This window comes from Cololabis saira, chromosome 10 (genome assembly GCF_033807715.1).
Source record: "Cololabis saira isolate AMF1-May2022 chromosome 10, fColSai1.1, whole genome shotgun sequence".
Lineage (NCBI taxonomy): Eukaryota > Metazoa > Chordata > Actinopteri > Beloniformes > Belonidae > Cololabis > Cololabis saira.
Genome location: NC_084596.1, coordinates 4,336,744 through 4,352,569, shown reverse-complemented (window position 1 = coordinate 4,352,569; position 15,826 = coordinate 4,336,744). Strand labels below are relative to the sequence as shown.

Sequence of the window (15,826 nt, the reverse complement as noted above, 5' to 3'; positions counted from 1 at the left end):
CTCAGTACGCCACTCGCTCAATACGCCACTCGCTCAGTACGCCACTCGCTCAATATGCCACTCGCTCAGTAAACCACTCGCTCAGTACGCCACTCGCTCAATACGCCACTCGCTCAGTACGCCACTCGTTCAGTACGCCACTCGCTCAATACGCCACTCGCTCAGTACGCCACTCGCTCAGTACGCCACTCGCTCAATACGCCACTTGCTCAATAAACCACTCGCTCAATACGCCACTCGCTCAGTAAACCACTCACTCAGTACGCCACTCGCTCAGTAAACCACTCACTCAGTACGCCACTCGCTCAGTACGCCACTCGCTCAATATGCCACTCGCTCAATACGCCACTCGCTCAGCACGCCACTCGCTCAGCACGCCACTCGCTCAATAAGCCACTCGCTCAGTAAACCACTCGCTCAGTACGCCACTCGCTCAATATGCCACTCGCTCAGTAAACCACTCGCTCAGTACGCCACTCGCTCAGTACGCCACTCGTTCAGTACGCCACTCGCTCAGTAAACCACTCACTCAGTACGCCACTCGCTCAGTAGGCCACTCGTTCAGTACGCCACTCGCTCAATATGCCACTCGCTCAATATGCCACACGCTCAATACGCCACTCGCTCAGTACGCCACTCGCTCAATACGCCACTCGCTCAATATGCCACTCGCTCAGTAAACCACTCGCTCAATACGCCACTTGCTCAATACGCCACTCGCTCAATACGCCACTCGCTCAATACGCCACTCGCTCAATACGCCACTCGCTCAGTAAACCACTCGCTCAGTACGCCACTCGCTCAGTACGCCACTCGCTCAGTACGCCACTCGCTCAGTACGGCACTCGCTTAGTACGCCACTCGCTCAATATGCCACTCGCTCAGTACGCCACTCGCTCAGTACGCCACTCGCTCAATACGCCACTCGCTTAGTACGCCACTCGCTCAATATGCCACTCGTTCAGTACGCCACTCGCTCAGTACGCCACTCGCTTAGTACGCCACTCGCTCAGTACGGCACTCGCTTAGTACGCCACTCGCTTAATATGCCACTCGCTCAGTACGGCACTCGCTCAGTACGCCACTCGCTCAATATGCCACTCGCTCAGTACGGCACTCGCTTAGTACGCCACTCGCTCAATACGCCACTCGCTTAGTACGCCACTCGCTCAATATGCCACTCGTTCAGTACGCCACTCGCTCAGTACGCCACTCGCTCAGTACGCCACTCGCTCAATACGCCACTCGCTCAATATTGTCTCTCTCTCTCTCTCTCCTCGCGCATCTGAAGCGAAGGGAGGATGACGTCACACCTGTCAACCAACCTCTCAACGTGTCGAGGCGCCACCTGGTGGTGGAAGGTGGAACCGGAGCATTCCTGGGATACCGATCCCTATTCATTTCCAATGCTCACCAAAGGCCAATCAAAATTAAAAAAAGGTATATAATAACAAAAATGTGACTACACTTGTGTGTATGTCACACGTGGTTCCCTGTCCATTGTGTGTGTATATCATGAGGTAGTTAAGAGTAGCTATTAATACTCATCTCAGTAACGTTAACGTTACTTATCACGTTTTTCATTTTTAGTTTTCTAGATTATACTGATCTATCATCTTTTTTCCACTATGTGTTGCCCTAACTGTGGATCTGGGAACAATTCACATGTTCTGTGGCTCATGTGGCTCTAATGTGCAGACAACAGTAAGTGGAGTATATATCGAGTTTGTTCATAACATTGATGTAGTTCACACCACGTTCTTATGTAAAATGCATTACTTTTGACTTTTGACAAAAAAAGTTACAGTACTTGGTGATATAGTTAATAAATGTTGAGGTGATCGACTGTGTGTCATTGAGGTGCAGATAGTGAGTTTCACTGCCGTAGGGTAGAAAACTAGCATTTATGTTCTGATGTTTCAGATACTAATGTGTCAGATAATAATGTTTCAGATATTAATGTTTCACTAATGTTTCAGATATTAATGTTTCATTAATGTTTCAGATATTAATGTTTCACTAATGTTTCAGATATTAATGTTTCATTAATGTTTCAGATATTAATGTTTCATTAATGTTTCATGTTTCATTAATGTTTCACTAATGTTTCAGATACTAAATGTTACGATCACCAGTTAGAACACTCGGCTCAACTCTGTGACCAGAACATCAAGGACACCACACTCGAGTTTCAATTGCGTATAAAAAGCAGGTTTATTCATGAACCAAGGAAAAACCCCCATAACTTAACAAGACGAGTCTGGAGGCCTGACCAAACAAAACAATAAAGGAAAAGACCATGAGGGAAGCCTGAGCCAACCACGCAATGGGCCGTCGGACCCAGAACCTCCCTCCTTGACCTAACAAGAAAAGGAACCTAACCTCAAAACAAAAACCGAGGAAAGAAAACCAAACTGACAGACCTCCATCCTCAAAGCAACACAAACAAAGAAACACAGGAGCAACCCTGGCACCAAGGTGAGGCTGCCTGGTCTGAGAGAGAGCTCCTGCTCCTCCCGTCCCTCTTTAATACAGGCGGAGCCAGATAATCACCTGATGCAGAGCACCTGAAGGGAGACAAGAAAAAGAGGGGGAAGGGAGTGCATAACACCCCCACCCTAAATTAGTGATTATTGTTTTTTTTTTTTTTTGGTTCACATACGCAGGAAAAAAAAAACAAATCACTACAATATAAATCTACATGCGCAACAACACATTGGCCACAACATTATCCCTGCCGGGATGAACTCCTTTGCTTCAGGATTCAAGATGCTCTTCCTTGCCACCTCCTCCAGGTTGCTGAGGTGATCGTTGGCCGACAGGCCGTTGAGCTGCTGCCCACCCCCTGGTTTGTTGAGATCACGTGAAGGGATGAACCAGTCCTGGTCCTCCTCCTCCAGCATTTCCTGGAAGCAGCGCTCCAAGAACTCCCGCTCCAGCAGCTCCTCCACCTGTCCGTTATACTCCTCCTCGTTCTCCATCCACATGTACTCGGCAAAAGGGTTGGCGTCAGTGTTTTCTCCTGCGTGACCATAAGCCACTGGCTCCTTTCCTTCTTTTCCAGGATCCCCACCTCCCAGCTTTACCAGCACCTTACCCCCAGCCAAGTCATTCCCCAAAATGAAGGACACTCCCTCAATTGGGAAACACGGGCAAACCCCCACAGTCACAAAGCCCGTAACCAAGTCTGACTTGAGGTAAATAGTATGTAAAGGCGCCTCCAAGTATTGCATCCCAAAGCCACGCACAAGGACACCAGAATCCCCAGCTGACTCCTCAGAAAATGGCAGCACATGACTCAACATGAAGGACTGTGACGCTGCTGTATCCCTCAAAATCGTTACGGGAACCCTATCCCCCTTCTCAGTCAAGGACACAAAACCTTCCATAAGAAAGGGAGCATACACGCCAAGCTCAGATTCATTTGGCAGTGAAGCCAACTGGCACACAGGACTAGCTGTTTTAACCAAGGCAACAGATTTGACAGGCACCTTCTCCTTATTCAGAGCATAACAATTTGCAACAATGTGTCCTGGCTTCCTACAATAGAAACACACGGGGCTTTCCTTAGTTCCCCAGTCTTCCCTGGTAGGCCTCCCCTCCGCACCATCAGAACCACTTGCCTTAGTTGGTACCACAAATGCACTTGAGCCTTCTTTAGGAGTGTTGTCACCAAACCGAGCCTGCACAGAAGCAGGTGTTTGGTGAGCGATCCCACCAAACACAGACTTATGGGTAAGTACATACTCATCCGCAAGAGACGCAGCACCAGACAACTTCACAGCCTTCTGCTCATTCAGATACGTGGCAACCGTTTCAGGCACACAATTTTTAAACTCCTCAATAAGCACTAAGGCCTTTAGATCTTCCAGAGTTTTAACACCCACACCTGCGCACCACCGATCAAATAATGTCTCCTTCTCACGAGCAAACTCCACATGTGTCTGAGACTCCTGCTTCTTACACCTGCGAAATTTCTGGCGATAAGCCTCTGGCACGAGCTCATATGCCTTCAAAATACTAGCCCTAACCTGATCGTAATCCAGGCTACTTTCAGAAGACAACGCTGCGTAAACCTCCTGAGCTTTGCCAGTAAGCACACACTGTAACAACAGTGACCACTTATCCTTGGGCCACCCCAACGATGTCGCAACTCGCTCAAAGAGAACGAAATACGTATACACATCCTCCTCGCGAAATGCAGGGACAAGCCGAATACACCGACTCACATCAAAACCAGGTGACTGCACAGATGAAAGCTGCGAAGCCGGTGAAGACGCAGTAAGCTCTAATTCTTTCAAACGTACCACACGTTTCGTCTCTTCCTCAAGCCTTCTTATGTCAAAATCCATCTCCTTTTCTCTCAAATCCAGCCGACGCAATTCCAACTCAATCTCCTTCAACCTCACCTGCTCAGCGAGACCCACCTCCCCAGATCCAGAAGAGGCACCCTCACCAGCTGACAACAATCCCCGCTCCACCAACGCAGCCACCAGCTGATCTTTAATCACCTGTTTCTTCCCCTGCTTGACAAAAATCCCAAACCTTTCCGCAATAAGGGTAAAATGATCCTTGGTACAACCCTCCAACTTATCAAGAGTGGGAGCACTAACAAAATCATCTATATTAAAGTCCATTTTAGCGCAACCAACTACTACCAAAAGAAACCTCACAAATACACAACTCGAGATGGCATCCCCAAACAATGACACACAAATACCCTATTTCACACCATGGTACTACTACTACCAACAAATACTGTTTGACGAGCCCCCAAATGTTACGATCACCAGTTAGAACACTCGGCTCAACTCTGTGACCAGAACATCAAGGACACCACACTCGAGTTTCAATTGCGTATAAAAAGCAGGTTTATTCATGAACCAAGGAAAAACCCCCATAACTTAACAAGACGAGTCTGGAGGCCTGACCAAACAAAACAATAAAGGAAAAGACCATGAGGGAAGCCTGAGCCAACCACGCAATGGGCCGTCGGACCCAGAACCTCCCTCCTTGACCTAACAAGAAAAGGAACCTAACCTCAAAACAAAAACCGAGGAAAGAAAACCAAACTGACAGACCTCCATCCTCAAAGCAACACAAACAAAGAAACACAGGAGCAACCCTGGCACCAAGGTGAGGCTGCCTGGTCTGAGAGAGAGCTCCTGCTCCTCCCGTCCCTCTTTAATACAGGCGGAGCCAGATAATCACCTGATGCAGAGCACCTGAAGGGAGACAAGAAAAAGAGGGGGAAGGGAGTGCATAACACTAATGTTTCAGATACTAATGTTTCAGATACTAATGTTTCAGATACTAATGTTTCATTAATGTTTCAGATATTAATGTTTCATTAATGTTTCAGATATTAATGTTTCAGATACTAATGTTTCAGACACTAATGTTTCATTAAGGTTTCATTAATGTTTCAGACACTAATGTTTCATTAATGTTTCAATTAATGTTTCATTAATGTTTCAGATACTAATGTTTCATTAATGTTTCAGATACTAATGTTCCATTAATGTTTCAGATACTAATGTTTCAGATATTATTGTTTCAGATATTAATGTTTCGGATACTAATGTTGCATTAATGTTTCAGATACTAATGTTTCAGCTTTTATTGTTTCAGATATCAATGTTTCAGATACTAATGTTTCAGATATTATTGTTTCAGATATTAATGTTTCAGATACTAATGTTTCAGATACTAATGTTTCATTAATGTTTCAGATACGAATGTTTCAGATACTAATGTTTCATTAATGTTTCAGATACTAATGTTTCAGATATTATTGTTTCAGATATTAATGTTTCAGATATTACTGTTTCATTAATGTTTCAGATTCTAATGTTTCAGATACTAATGTTTCATTAATGTTTCAGATACTAATGTTTCATTAATGTTTCAGATACTAATGTTTCAGATACTAATGTTTCATTAATGTTTCATATACTAATGTTTCAGATACTAATGTTTCATTAATGTTTCAGATATTAATGTTTCATTAATGTTTCAGATATTAATGTTTCAGATATTAATGTTTCAGATACTAATGTTTCAGATATTAATGTTTCAGATATTAATGTTTCAGATACTAATGTTTCATTAATGTTTCATTAATGTTTCAGATATTAATGTTTCAGATACTAATGTTTCATTAATGTTTCAGATACTAATGTTTCATTAGTGTTTCAGATACTAATGTGTCAGATATTAATGTTTCAGATACTAATGTTTCATTAGTGTTTCAGATATTAATGTTTCAGATATTAATGTTTCAGATACTAATGTTTCATTAATGTTTCAGATACTAATGTTTCAGATACTAATGTTTCATATATGTTTCCTGCCACATTCTTGACCGATGCCCTCTGTAGACAGTCGAGGTACCTGTGTAGTTCTTTTAGTGCCGGCTTAGCACCCACAAAGTTTGTGCCTCTGTCTGACCATAACTTCCTGGGGTGCCCCCTCAGCGCAGTGAATCGGGAGAAAGCCTTAAGGAAGCTCTCGGAAGAGAGGTCGTCGACGAGATCAGCGTGGACAGCCCTGGAAGCCATGCAGCAATACACGACTCCCCAGACTTTTTTCTTGGTTCTTTTCTTTACGGCGTCCCTCACCTCGAAGGGGCCGAAGAGGTCCAGTGTGGTATATTCGAAAGGATTTGCTCTGCTGGTACGCTCTTGAGGGCGGTCACTCATTACTTGCTGGCACAGCTTGGCTCTTTGCTTTTTGCAAGTGATGCACTCATTAACCACCTTCTTGACAGTCCTTCTCCCTTGTACCACCCAGGCTTTTCTTCTTGTGCGCAGCAATGTGGCTGCAAGCCTTCATGATTTGTCTCATGAGCTTCTCGAGCCAGCAACGTCCCTAGCCATGATTTGAAGGGAATCAAAGGTACGGCTACTCTGTCTTCATTCCAAGACTGGACTCTCCCGCCGCAATGGAGGAGACCGGTGGTGCGGTCTCTAGCCACAACTAGGCGGTTCAGAGTTGTGTCTCGAAAGTCTACACAGGCTTGAGCTGCAATGGCCAGGTCTTGGAAAGCCAGTGATCTTTCTTGTGCAGAGAGTTCAGACATCCTCGCCTCCCACTTTGCAGACTCTGAGGCTTGGTCTAGTTTATTCAGCCAGGATTCTGCCGCTCTTCTGACCCAGGCTACAGTGCCACATAGTTTTGACAAGCTACTGAACCGTTTGGGCTCAACAAGTCGCACAAGACCCAAGGCCCAGGGTTTCCTCTTCAGCCTCTCTGCCGATGGAGTGGGACCTTGGTCTTTTGGTGATGAAATGTCTCCCATGTTTGTTCCAGAGTCAGTGCTTGAGGGATCTGAGGCCTTCTGTGACTGAGCCCTTGTGACGACAGCCGAGAACGCCTTTCTCTGCAGTCTTTTGATGTCATCAGCGACATTGGTCAGGATTTCACTGGCCATCTCCACAGGCCACTCAGATTCAGGCAATCTCAGGAATTCTGGACCTTGTTGCCACTCTGACTCTTGGTCGAGCTCCTCGGGACTTGCTCCCCTTGTGAGGATGTCTGCTATATTGTGGTTTCCATCAACCCACTTCCAGTCTTCTACTGGTCCAGCCATTTGGATCTCTCCAATTCGGTTGGCGAAGAAAGTCTGATAGCCATAACTATCCTTTTGTATTGCTCCCAGGATAGTTTGGCTATCCACTAGGTGGACCCAGTGTGTGACTTTGATGCGGCAATGCTTTTCAAAGTATTTCTTCAGACGAACTGCGAAGACAGCGCTGCATAGCTCGGCTTTAATCACGTCCCCTTTCTGGTCGAGGGGAGTCAGTTTGGCCTTTGACTCAACCAACCTTATGATGACCCCATCTTGTGTCTCCCAACGAAGGTAAAGCACAGCACCATAGGAAGCCTCACTCCCATCTGAGAATGTGACTCCTACTGGTTGGCCTTTTGCTCCGAGAGGTGTGAGGCTTCTCTCAAACTTGATTTGGCCAAGTCGCACGTACTCCTCGAACAGTCTAATGGAAGCCTCTCTCAGTTTTGGTGAGAGTGGGTCATCCCAGGTGTCTTTAGTTGGGTTGCTTGCTTCTTGGTAGGACTGCCTCACGAGCATGGCTCCTTTCTGCTTAGCAGGCGTGGCAAGTCCAATAGGGTCGTAGAACCCAGCGACCTGGCTTAGTAGGACTCGACGGGTCAAGGGGTCTGGAGTGTTACTTCTGACTTCACCTTCATGTAAATCAATTCCCGTCCTCATCTTCCCTCGCTTCTTTGAGAAGTTGATAGATGTCATTATCCGAAGCGTGTCAGACTCTGGTTCGTAACCGACTCCTAGCGCCTTGCTCTCCTCTTCACTCATCTGGTTGGGTAGCACCAGAGTTTTGGGCGCAGTCACAATTGTCTTGTCAATGGAGTTGGCTGCAGTTCCTGACCTCCCACTTTGACCAGAGAAGAGCCACGGTTTCAGGGAGAAGCCTCCAGCTTTTAAGATCTCTTCGACCCCTGTGGTGATCTTCTCTAGTGTCTTGATGTTATCGTGGGATGTCAATATGTCATCGACATAACTGTCTTCTACCAAAACTCTGCGTTCTTCCTCCATGGCCGTGAACTGGGGCAGGTTTGCCGTTTCTCTCATGGCTACCTGAGCAATGCACCCAGCAGGTTTATCACCGATGTTGACTCTCACAACGGCGAAGACTTCGATCTCATCCTCTGGGTTGTCTCTCCAGAGGAATCGATGTAGGTGGACTTCCTTGTCTTTCAGCCACACTGAGTTATACATTTTGCGCACGTCACCTAGTGCAGCGCACAACCCAGTTCTGAACCTCAGAAGGACTCCTCTTATTGGATTCAGGACGTCCGGTCCCTTGTGTAGAAGGTTATTCAAACTCAACCCCAGGAACTCTTGGCTACTGTTCCACACGATTCTCACGGGGGTGGTTGAAGAGTGAGGATTTGGAGCGACAAGATGGCTTATGTACCAGCGCGGTCAATTCAATTCAATTCAATTCAATTTTATTTATATAGCGTCTAATACAACAGAGTTGTCTCTAGACGCTTTCCAGAGACCCATACCCAGAACATGACCCCCGAGCAGTTATTACATAAACAATGGCAGGTAAAAACTCCCCTAGTGGGAGAAAAAACTTAAGCCAAACAGTGGCAAGAAAAACTCCCCTTTAGGAGGGAAGAAACCTTGAGCAGGACCAGGCTCATAAGGGGGGACCCTCCTGTCGAGGGCCAGACTGGTGGGTCAGGGATGGCAACAGCACAGCAGGCAGGTGGAAGCAGCAGCGGGATGACCAGGGGTGGGGACCGCAGGCCAGCACGCAGCTCCCGAAGCTCCGGCCCAATCAGCAAGTTCCAGGTTGGGGTGCAGGGTCGGGGAAGGGTTGAAGGGAAGGGGTCAGGGAAAGACTTGTGCTCCGTAATGCAAGCTACAAGCCACCCACGACCGCCAGCAGGTTCCGGTGTCCGGCAAAGGATGCTGCAACATGGACAAAAGAGAGAAAAGGGAGGAGAAGAGGGGGCCAGCACAAGAAACTTCAGGAGCGACTCTGACACACTAAAGTTTACACTACCTAGAGATTTACCAACACCAGCTAGAGGTTTACTAAACACTAACTATAGGCTTTACTAAACAGAAAGGTTTTAAGTTTAGTTTTAAAGGTGGAGGTGGTGTCAGCCTCCTTAACCCAGATTGGAAGTTGGTTCCAAAGTAATGGTGCCTGATAGCAGAACGCCCGCCCTCCAAATCTACATTTAGATACTCTAGGAACTACGAGTAAACCTGCACCCTGGGAGCGGAGAGCTCTGCCAGGAACATAAGGCACTATCAAATCTTGTAAATACTGCGGAGCTAAGCCGTTTTGGGCTTTATATGCAAGTAATAAAATTTTAAATTGAATTCTGAATTTTACAGGTAGCCAATGGAGCGACGCTAACACTGGAGAGACGTGGTCTCTCCTGCTAATTCCTGTCAGTACTCGTGCTGCTGCATTCTGGATCAGCTGGAGCCTATTCAGCAAATTACTTGGACATCCTGCTAACAACACATTACAGTAATCCAGTCTAGAAGATACAAACGCATGAACTAGTTTTTCTGCATCACTCTGCGAGAGGATTTTCCTAATTTTTGCAATATTACGGAGATGAAAAAACGCTATTTTACAAACCTGATTAACATATGGTTTAAACGACAAATCCTGATCGAAAACAACACCAAGGTTTCTCACAGTTGCACTGGAAGCCATCGCAACACCATCTAGTCCCTTCCTAAGATGCTCTGGACCAAGAATGATAACCTCTGTTTTATCTGAATTTAGAAGCAAGAAATTTCTGGACATCCAGTCCTTGATGTCCCTAAGACATGCCTGAAGTTTAACCAACGGTTCTGTCTCATCCGGCTTCATAGACAAATAGAGCTGCGTATCATCAGCATAGCAATGAAAGTGTATGCCGTGATTCTGGATTATACTTCCCAACGGCTGCATGTATAAACTAAACAAGATTGGCCCTAGCACTGAACCCTGCGGAACACCATAACAGACCCTTGACTGTTCTGAAGAAACCTCATGTACATAAACAACCCGAACCTATCAGATAGATATGATTTAAACCAACGTAGAGCTGTCCCTTTAATCCCAACAACATGCTCTAACCTGTGCAGTAAAATGCCATGATCTATAGTGTCAAAAGCAGCACTGAGGTCCAGTAGAACCAATATGGACACTAATCCCTTATCTGAGGCCATAAGAAGGTCATTTGGTGACTCGAACCAGTGCTGTCTCTGTGCTATGATGCATTCTGAACCCTGACTGAAAGACTTCAAACAGATCATTTCTATACAAATAGTCACATAACTGGCTTGAAACTGCCTTTTCCAGAATTTTAGATACAAATGGAAGGTTAGAAATTGGCCTATAATAAGCTAAGGTGTCTGGGTCAAGAGAAGGTTTTTTAAGTAAAGGTTTAATTACTGCCACTTTGAAAACCTGTGGTACATATCCTAAGCTTAGGGATAGGTACACATACATGTGGTAGACTTAGCTCTATTAACGAGTGAAGTCAGCTCAGGGAGGTCTATAGGATCAAAACAGTCTAGAGTCAAGTCAGAGCCTAGGGAAGTCGCTAAAGCTGAAGAAACGCCCACAACCAGCTGGTTGATTTCTTCTCTAATTCTCGTGATTTTACTGTTAAAGAAGCTCATAAAGTCTTCACTACTGAGAGCTGCAGGAATGCACGGCTCCACAGAGTTGTGACACTTTGTCAGCCTGGCTACAGTGCTGAACAGAAAACGTGGGTTACCTTTGTTATCCTCTATCAACGTTGAATAATAAGCTGTTCTTGCTTTGCGAATGGCTTTTTTATATACTATTAGAATATCTTTCCATTCACGATAGAAGTCTACAGACTTACAAGAGTGCCACTTCCTTTCCATTTTACGCACGCTTTGTTTCACCATGCGAATATCTGAATTGTACCAGGGAGTTAAGCTCCTGTGGCTAGAAACGCTCCTTTTCAAAGGAGCAACTTCATCTAAAGCTGAGTGCAACAGATCAGCAGTGTTACTAACAAGAAAATCAACATCAACATCAGAGGTAGAACCCAGGTCACTGGCCTCTATTGCTTCAGTAGAGGCTTCACTATTTTCCACTGTCGCAAGATGAGCAATGGCCTCCTTAAATTTAGCAATAGCTTCATCAGACAAACATCTGCTAAAATAATACTTCCTGCCCTGCACTTCAACATCAACAACATTCAATTCAAACGTTATTAAATAATGGTCGGATAAAAGGGAGTTTACAGGTGACACCAACAGACCATCAGTTTTAACACCGTAGGTGAGAACGAGATCGAGAGTATGATCAAAACATGCGTCGGCCCGTCCACTTTTTGTGAGATACCCATTGATTCTAGAAGAGAATTGAAAGCTAATTTAAGATTATCGCTTTCAACATCCATATGAATATTAAAATCACCCACTATGATGAATTTATCTGTACTGATCAATAATCCAGAAAGGAAATCTGAAAATTCAGACAAAAACTCTAGATAGGCGCCAGCAGGGGGCCGATACACTACCACTAACACAACTGGCTTCTCTGATTTCCAGCTCGGAAATTTCAGACTAAGCGTGAGGCTTTCAAATGTATTATAATTGCACTTAGGTTAAATTTTTGTTTGGAGACTGGAGTTATAAATTGCTGCGACTCCTCCGCCTCGGCCCATGTTTCTAGGAATGTGATGATTAAAGTAGCCGGGCGGAGTTGATTCATTCAAACTAACATACTCTTCCTCATGTAACCATGTTTCTGTTAAGCAGAAAACATCACTCCTACTCTCTGTAATTATATCATTTACTAACAGAGACTTGGAGTTTAACGATCGTATATTTAGTAGTCCGCATCTAATTTTTCGGTCTCTTATTGGTACCAAATGTGCATTGTTTTTAATTTTTACAAGATTATTTTGGTTAACGCCTCTATAGCGCCGCACCTGGTGAACTTGTGGTGGGCGGGGAACCGCAACCACTTCTATTTTGCTAGGCACCTGGTTAGAGTTACCAGTTACATCATGTAATCCTACAGTTTTATTGGCAGGCGTTGGTCCTCGAGAAGCAGCAGAGAAGTGTGTTAAACTACAGCTCTGCATCCTGGCCTGGACCCTGCGATGTCAGGGAGAGGGTCTAATGAAACAGGCCAAATTACTAGAGACAAGAGCAGCACCAGCCCGGGTGGGATGAATGCCGTCTCTTCTAATCAGACCGGGCTTTCCCCAGAACGTTTCCCAATTGTCAATAAAGGCCACGTCGTTTTCTGAACACCACCGATACAACCAGCGACGGAGCGAGAGCATGCGACTAAACATGTCATCGCTGGTCAGATTGGGGAGGGGGCCAGAGAAACCTACAGAGTCCGACATACTTTTGGCGTAGTTACACACCGAGACAATATTCATTCTGGTTACTTCCGACTGGCGAAGACGGGAGTCGTTAGCTCCGACATGGATGATAACTTTACCATATTTACGATTACCCTTTGCCAGTAGCTTCAAATTTGCTTCAATGTCGCCCGCTCTGGCCCCCGGGATACACCTAACTATGGTCTCTGGAGTCGGCTTCACATGTCTGACTATGGAGTCGCCAATCACCAGGGTCGGTTTCTCAACAGGTGTGTCGCTGAGTGGGGAAAATCTGTTAGACACATGAAGCGGGTGGTGGTGTTCCGTGAGCCCTTTAAGACTACGCTTCCTCCGAACCGTCACCCAGCGGTCCTGACTGGCCGGCTGCTCGGGAGCTGCAGGGGAGCGGCTACCCTCAGCTGCTATGGGCCGGTCCGCCGCTAGCTTAGCCTGGTTAGCTGAGGAGGCTATCGGATTATGGTCAAATTGGCAGAACCGGACCTCTAACTGACTGAGCCTCGCCTCCAGCCCTGTAAATAAACTACATTTTAAGCACTTACCGTCTTCACTAAAGGAGGCAGAGGAATAGCTAAACATTTCACACACTCAGCAGCAAAGAGGTGAAACGGTGGGAGACGGAGAGGCCATGCTAAGATGCTAACGGAGGCTAACGGACAGAAATTGTATCGGTGATTGGTGACAGTGAAAGTTACGGAAGAGAAAATGAGCGAGTGTTGAAATAAAGCCAGTAATGTACCAGATATAGTGCTATTTTACCAGAAAACAGTCTAAGTTTAGACAAAAAAAGTCGGGAGAGATCTGCGCCTGCACGCCGTGCAGCAGCAACAGACCGCAACACCAGGAAGTGACGCGATGCGTGACGCAGTACGTTACCCAATCAGCAACCCAATTGGTCTTCTTGTGAACTCCGTCATTTGTTCAAACTCCACATAGATGCTGTCTGTCACAATGAGATCAGATCCTGTGCAGAACCTCAAAAACTTCTGAAGTTTGATTTCATCCAGCTCCCTGATGAATCTTTTCAGGTGATTCGCCACTTCCTTTTGTTTTGGAGTTATATCTTCACCAAACTTAAGCAGTTGGCAGACCTTCTTTGTAGTTGGTTGCAAATCAAACAGCAACTTTGTCAGATGATCTGGAGTGATGGAGAGATGATTCATTCATTTCCCTCCAGGAGTTAATAACAAACATTGGTTTTTGGACAAGCTCTTTGTGTGCGATTTCATCCAGGATCGTTGTAAGACTCTCAGCTGTGATTCTCTTTCTGCAGCCGTATCCATCAAGAATTTCCAGAAGATCATCATGATCCACTTTTGAGAAATCCCTCATTGCTTGCTTCAAAACCTCACATTCCTGGCTGCTCACAAATTGCAGGAAATGTGCTTTAGGATCACTGTAGATGCAACTGAAAAGCACCTGCTCAAGGAAGGGCAGAGCAAGTTTGTTTGGCAAATACTGACAGTCGAGGTAACCTTTCAAAAGCACTCTGCCAATTGCCTTCCACTTTTCTGCAGAAAAATCATGGCGAATGAGAGGCACTTTGACTGTTGCACCAAGTGTGCATCTCTCATAGAATTCCTGCCAGAAACAGCTGAGAACATCTCTTAGTACTCCAGATCCACTGCCTGCTTCTTCCATGTTGTCTGGAAGTATGCGTTTCACATTCAGTGCTTTGTACAAAATCTCTGCATCAGAGAAGGCAGTTATCATGTCTTGGAAAGTGTCCCCATGATGAATAGTTATTGTTATCACATCATCTGGGTGAGCTGGACTGACAGGAATAACAAAATCCTCAAAGAACAGCGTGTCGTCTGTGTCTTCTTCCACGCCGTAAACCGGGCCAAAGGTAATAGTTCCAGAATCAAGAGATGTTTCTGGAGAAGGCTGGAGCTGATCTGTGCCATTTGTGACATCTCCTGTTTGTCGTTCTGCGACACTGACTTCACTGCCACTGGTTGCAGAAACAAGGATCACATCAGTGGCATTTTCATTCATTTCTTTTTGCTTGGTTGCAATGTAAAATCGCAACATTGTCATCTTTGCAGCTTCATACATGGTGCCTATAGTCAGGCATGTCTCACCTGTAAGGCAGTTCTGTTTAAAATCCCACACCTCAAACTCAAAATCAGATACTGATCCTTTGGGAGAGGTTCCATCAGGAAAAAAAAGCTTCTTCCCCTCTTCAAGTATATCTTCTCTTTCAGCATCAATTGACAGTTTGATTTTTCTGGTGCCACCACCCTGCTTTGCCCTGACTTGTTTGGTCAATTTTCCATCATTGTGAATCCATCCTATCTCCACATTTCTTACCGACTTTAGCTTTTTTGAATGTGTACTTGTGTCTCTGTTTGATGTATCTTCTGTGGAACTGTCCTTTTTGAGCTTCAATTTCTCACGAAGTTTATCTTAAAGCCCTTGCTTTCGTTTTGACAGAGGTTTTTTACTCTTGCAGAAGTTCAAGAGGGCAATTCTATCTCCATAGGAAGGGATATAGTTGGCCAGGGCTGCATCATCCATCCAGAGTATAACACTGCTGTCGATCTGCACAAAAACAAAACAAAGACATTGATTTTCAGTTAAGGACATATTTGTGATATAATCTCAAATTAAAGTAAAGGGTCTGAAATAAAGTGTTTACTAAAAAAAAGAGGGTGTATGTATATACACAAATATATACGTGTTATTCCCAGAAAATCCCCATTTCAAGTACTGGTTGGCTTGCCCGTGGATCAGGAAAACATCTTATTCTGCGTGATCTCAATATTAATAAGTTGGAATTTTTTTTTTTTAAACACACACATGCACTTTCGTTTTCCTTTTGAAATATTTCTAAAAAGAAAAAAAAGGCATATGGTTGTATAACTTGATATTTAAATTACTTAAAACTTTGTGTGACCTAATCTGTTATCCTTGTATTTTCACCTATAAA

The 15,826-nt window shown here is 45.0% G+C and overlaps 1 protein-coding gene across 1 annotated transcript; it reads right to left on the bottom strand.

The window, feature by feature from the left end:
- Nucleotides 1-12,601: 12,601 nt before the first annotated feature.
- Nucleotides 12,602-14,952, bottom strand: LOC133451753 (uncharacterized). Its single transcript, XM_061730893.1, has 2 exons — nucleotides 14,674-14,952; nucleotides 12,602-13,473 (listed from the first exon to the last, which is right to left on the bottom strand). The coding sequence occupies exons 1-2, from the start codon at nucleotides 14,950-14,952 to the stop codon at nucleotides 12,649-12,651; spliced, it is 1,104 nt and encodes a 367-aa protein (XP_061586877.1). The 3' UTR covers nucleotides 12,602-12,648.
- Between the last annotated feature and the right edge of the window lie 874 nt (nucleotides 14,953-15,826).

What these genes read in the sequence shown, in the direction of transcription:
- LOC133451753 (XM_061730893.1), bottom strand. Translation starts at nt 14,952, where the DNA reads ATGTATGAAGCTGCAAAGATGACAATGTTGCGATTTTACATTGCAACC. An exon ending in TTGAGGATTTTGTTATTCCT is followed by an intron (nt 13,474 to 14,673) that starts GTCAGTCCAGCT and finishes TGAGTGTGTGAA; the next exon opens with ATGTTTAGCTATTCCTCTGC.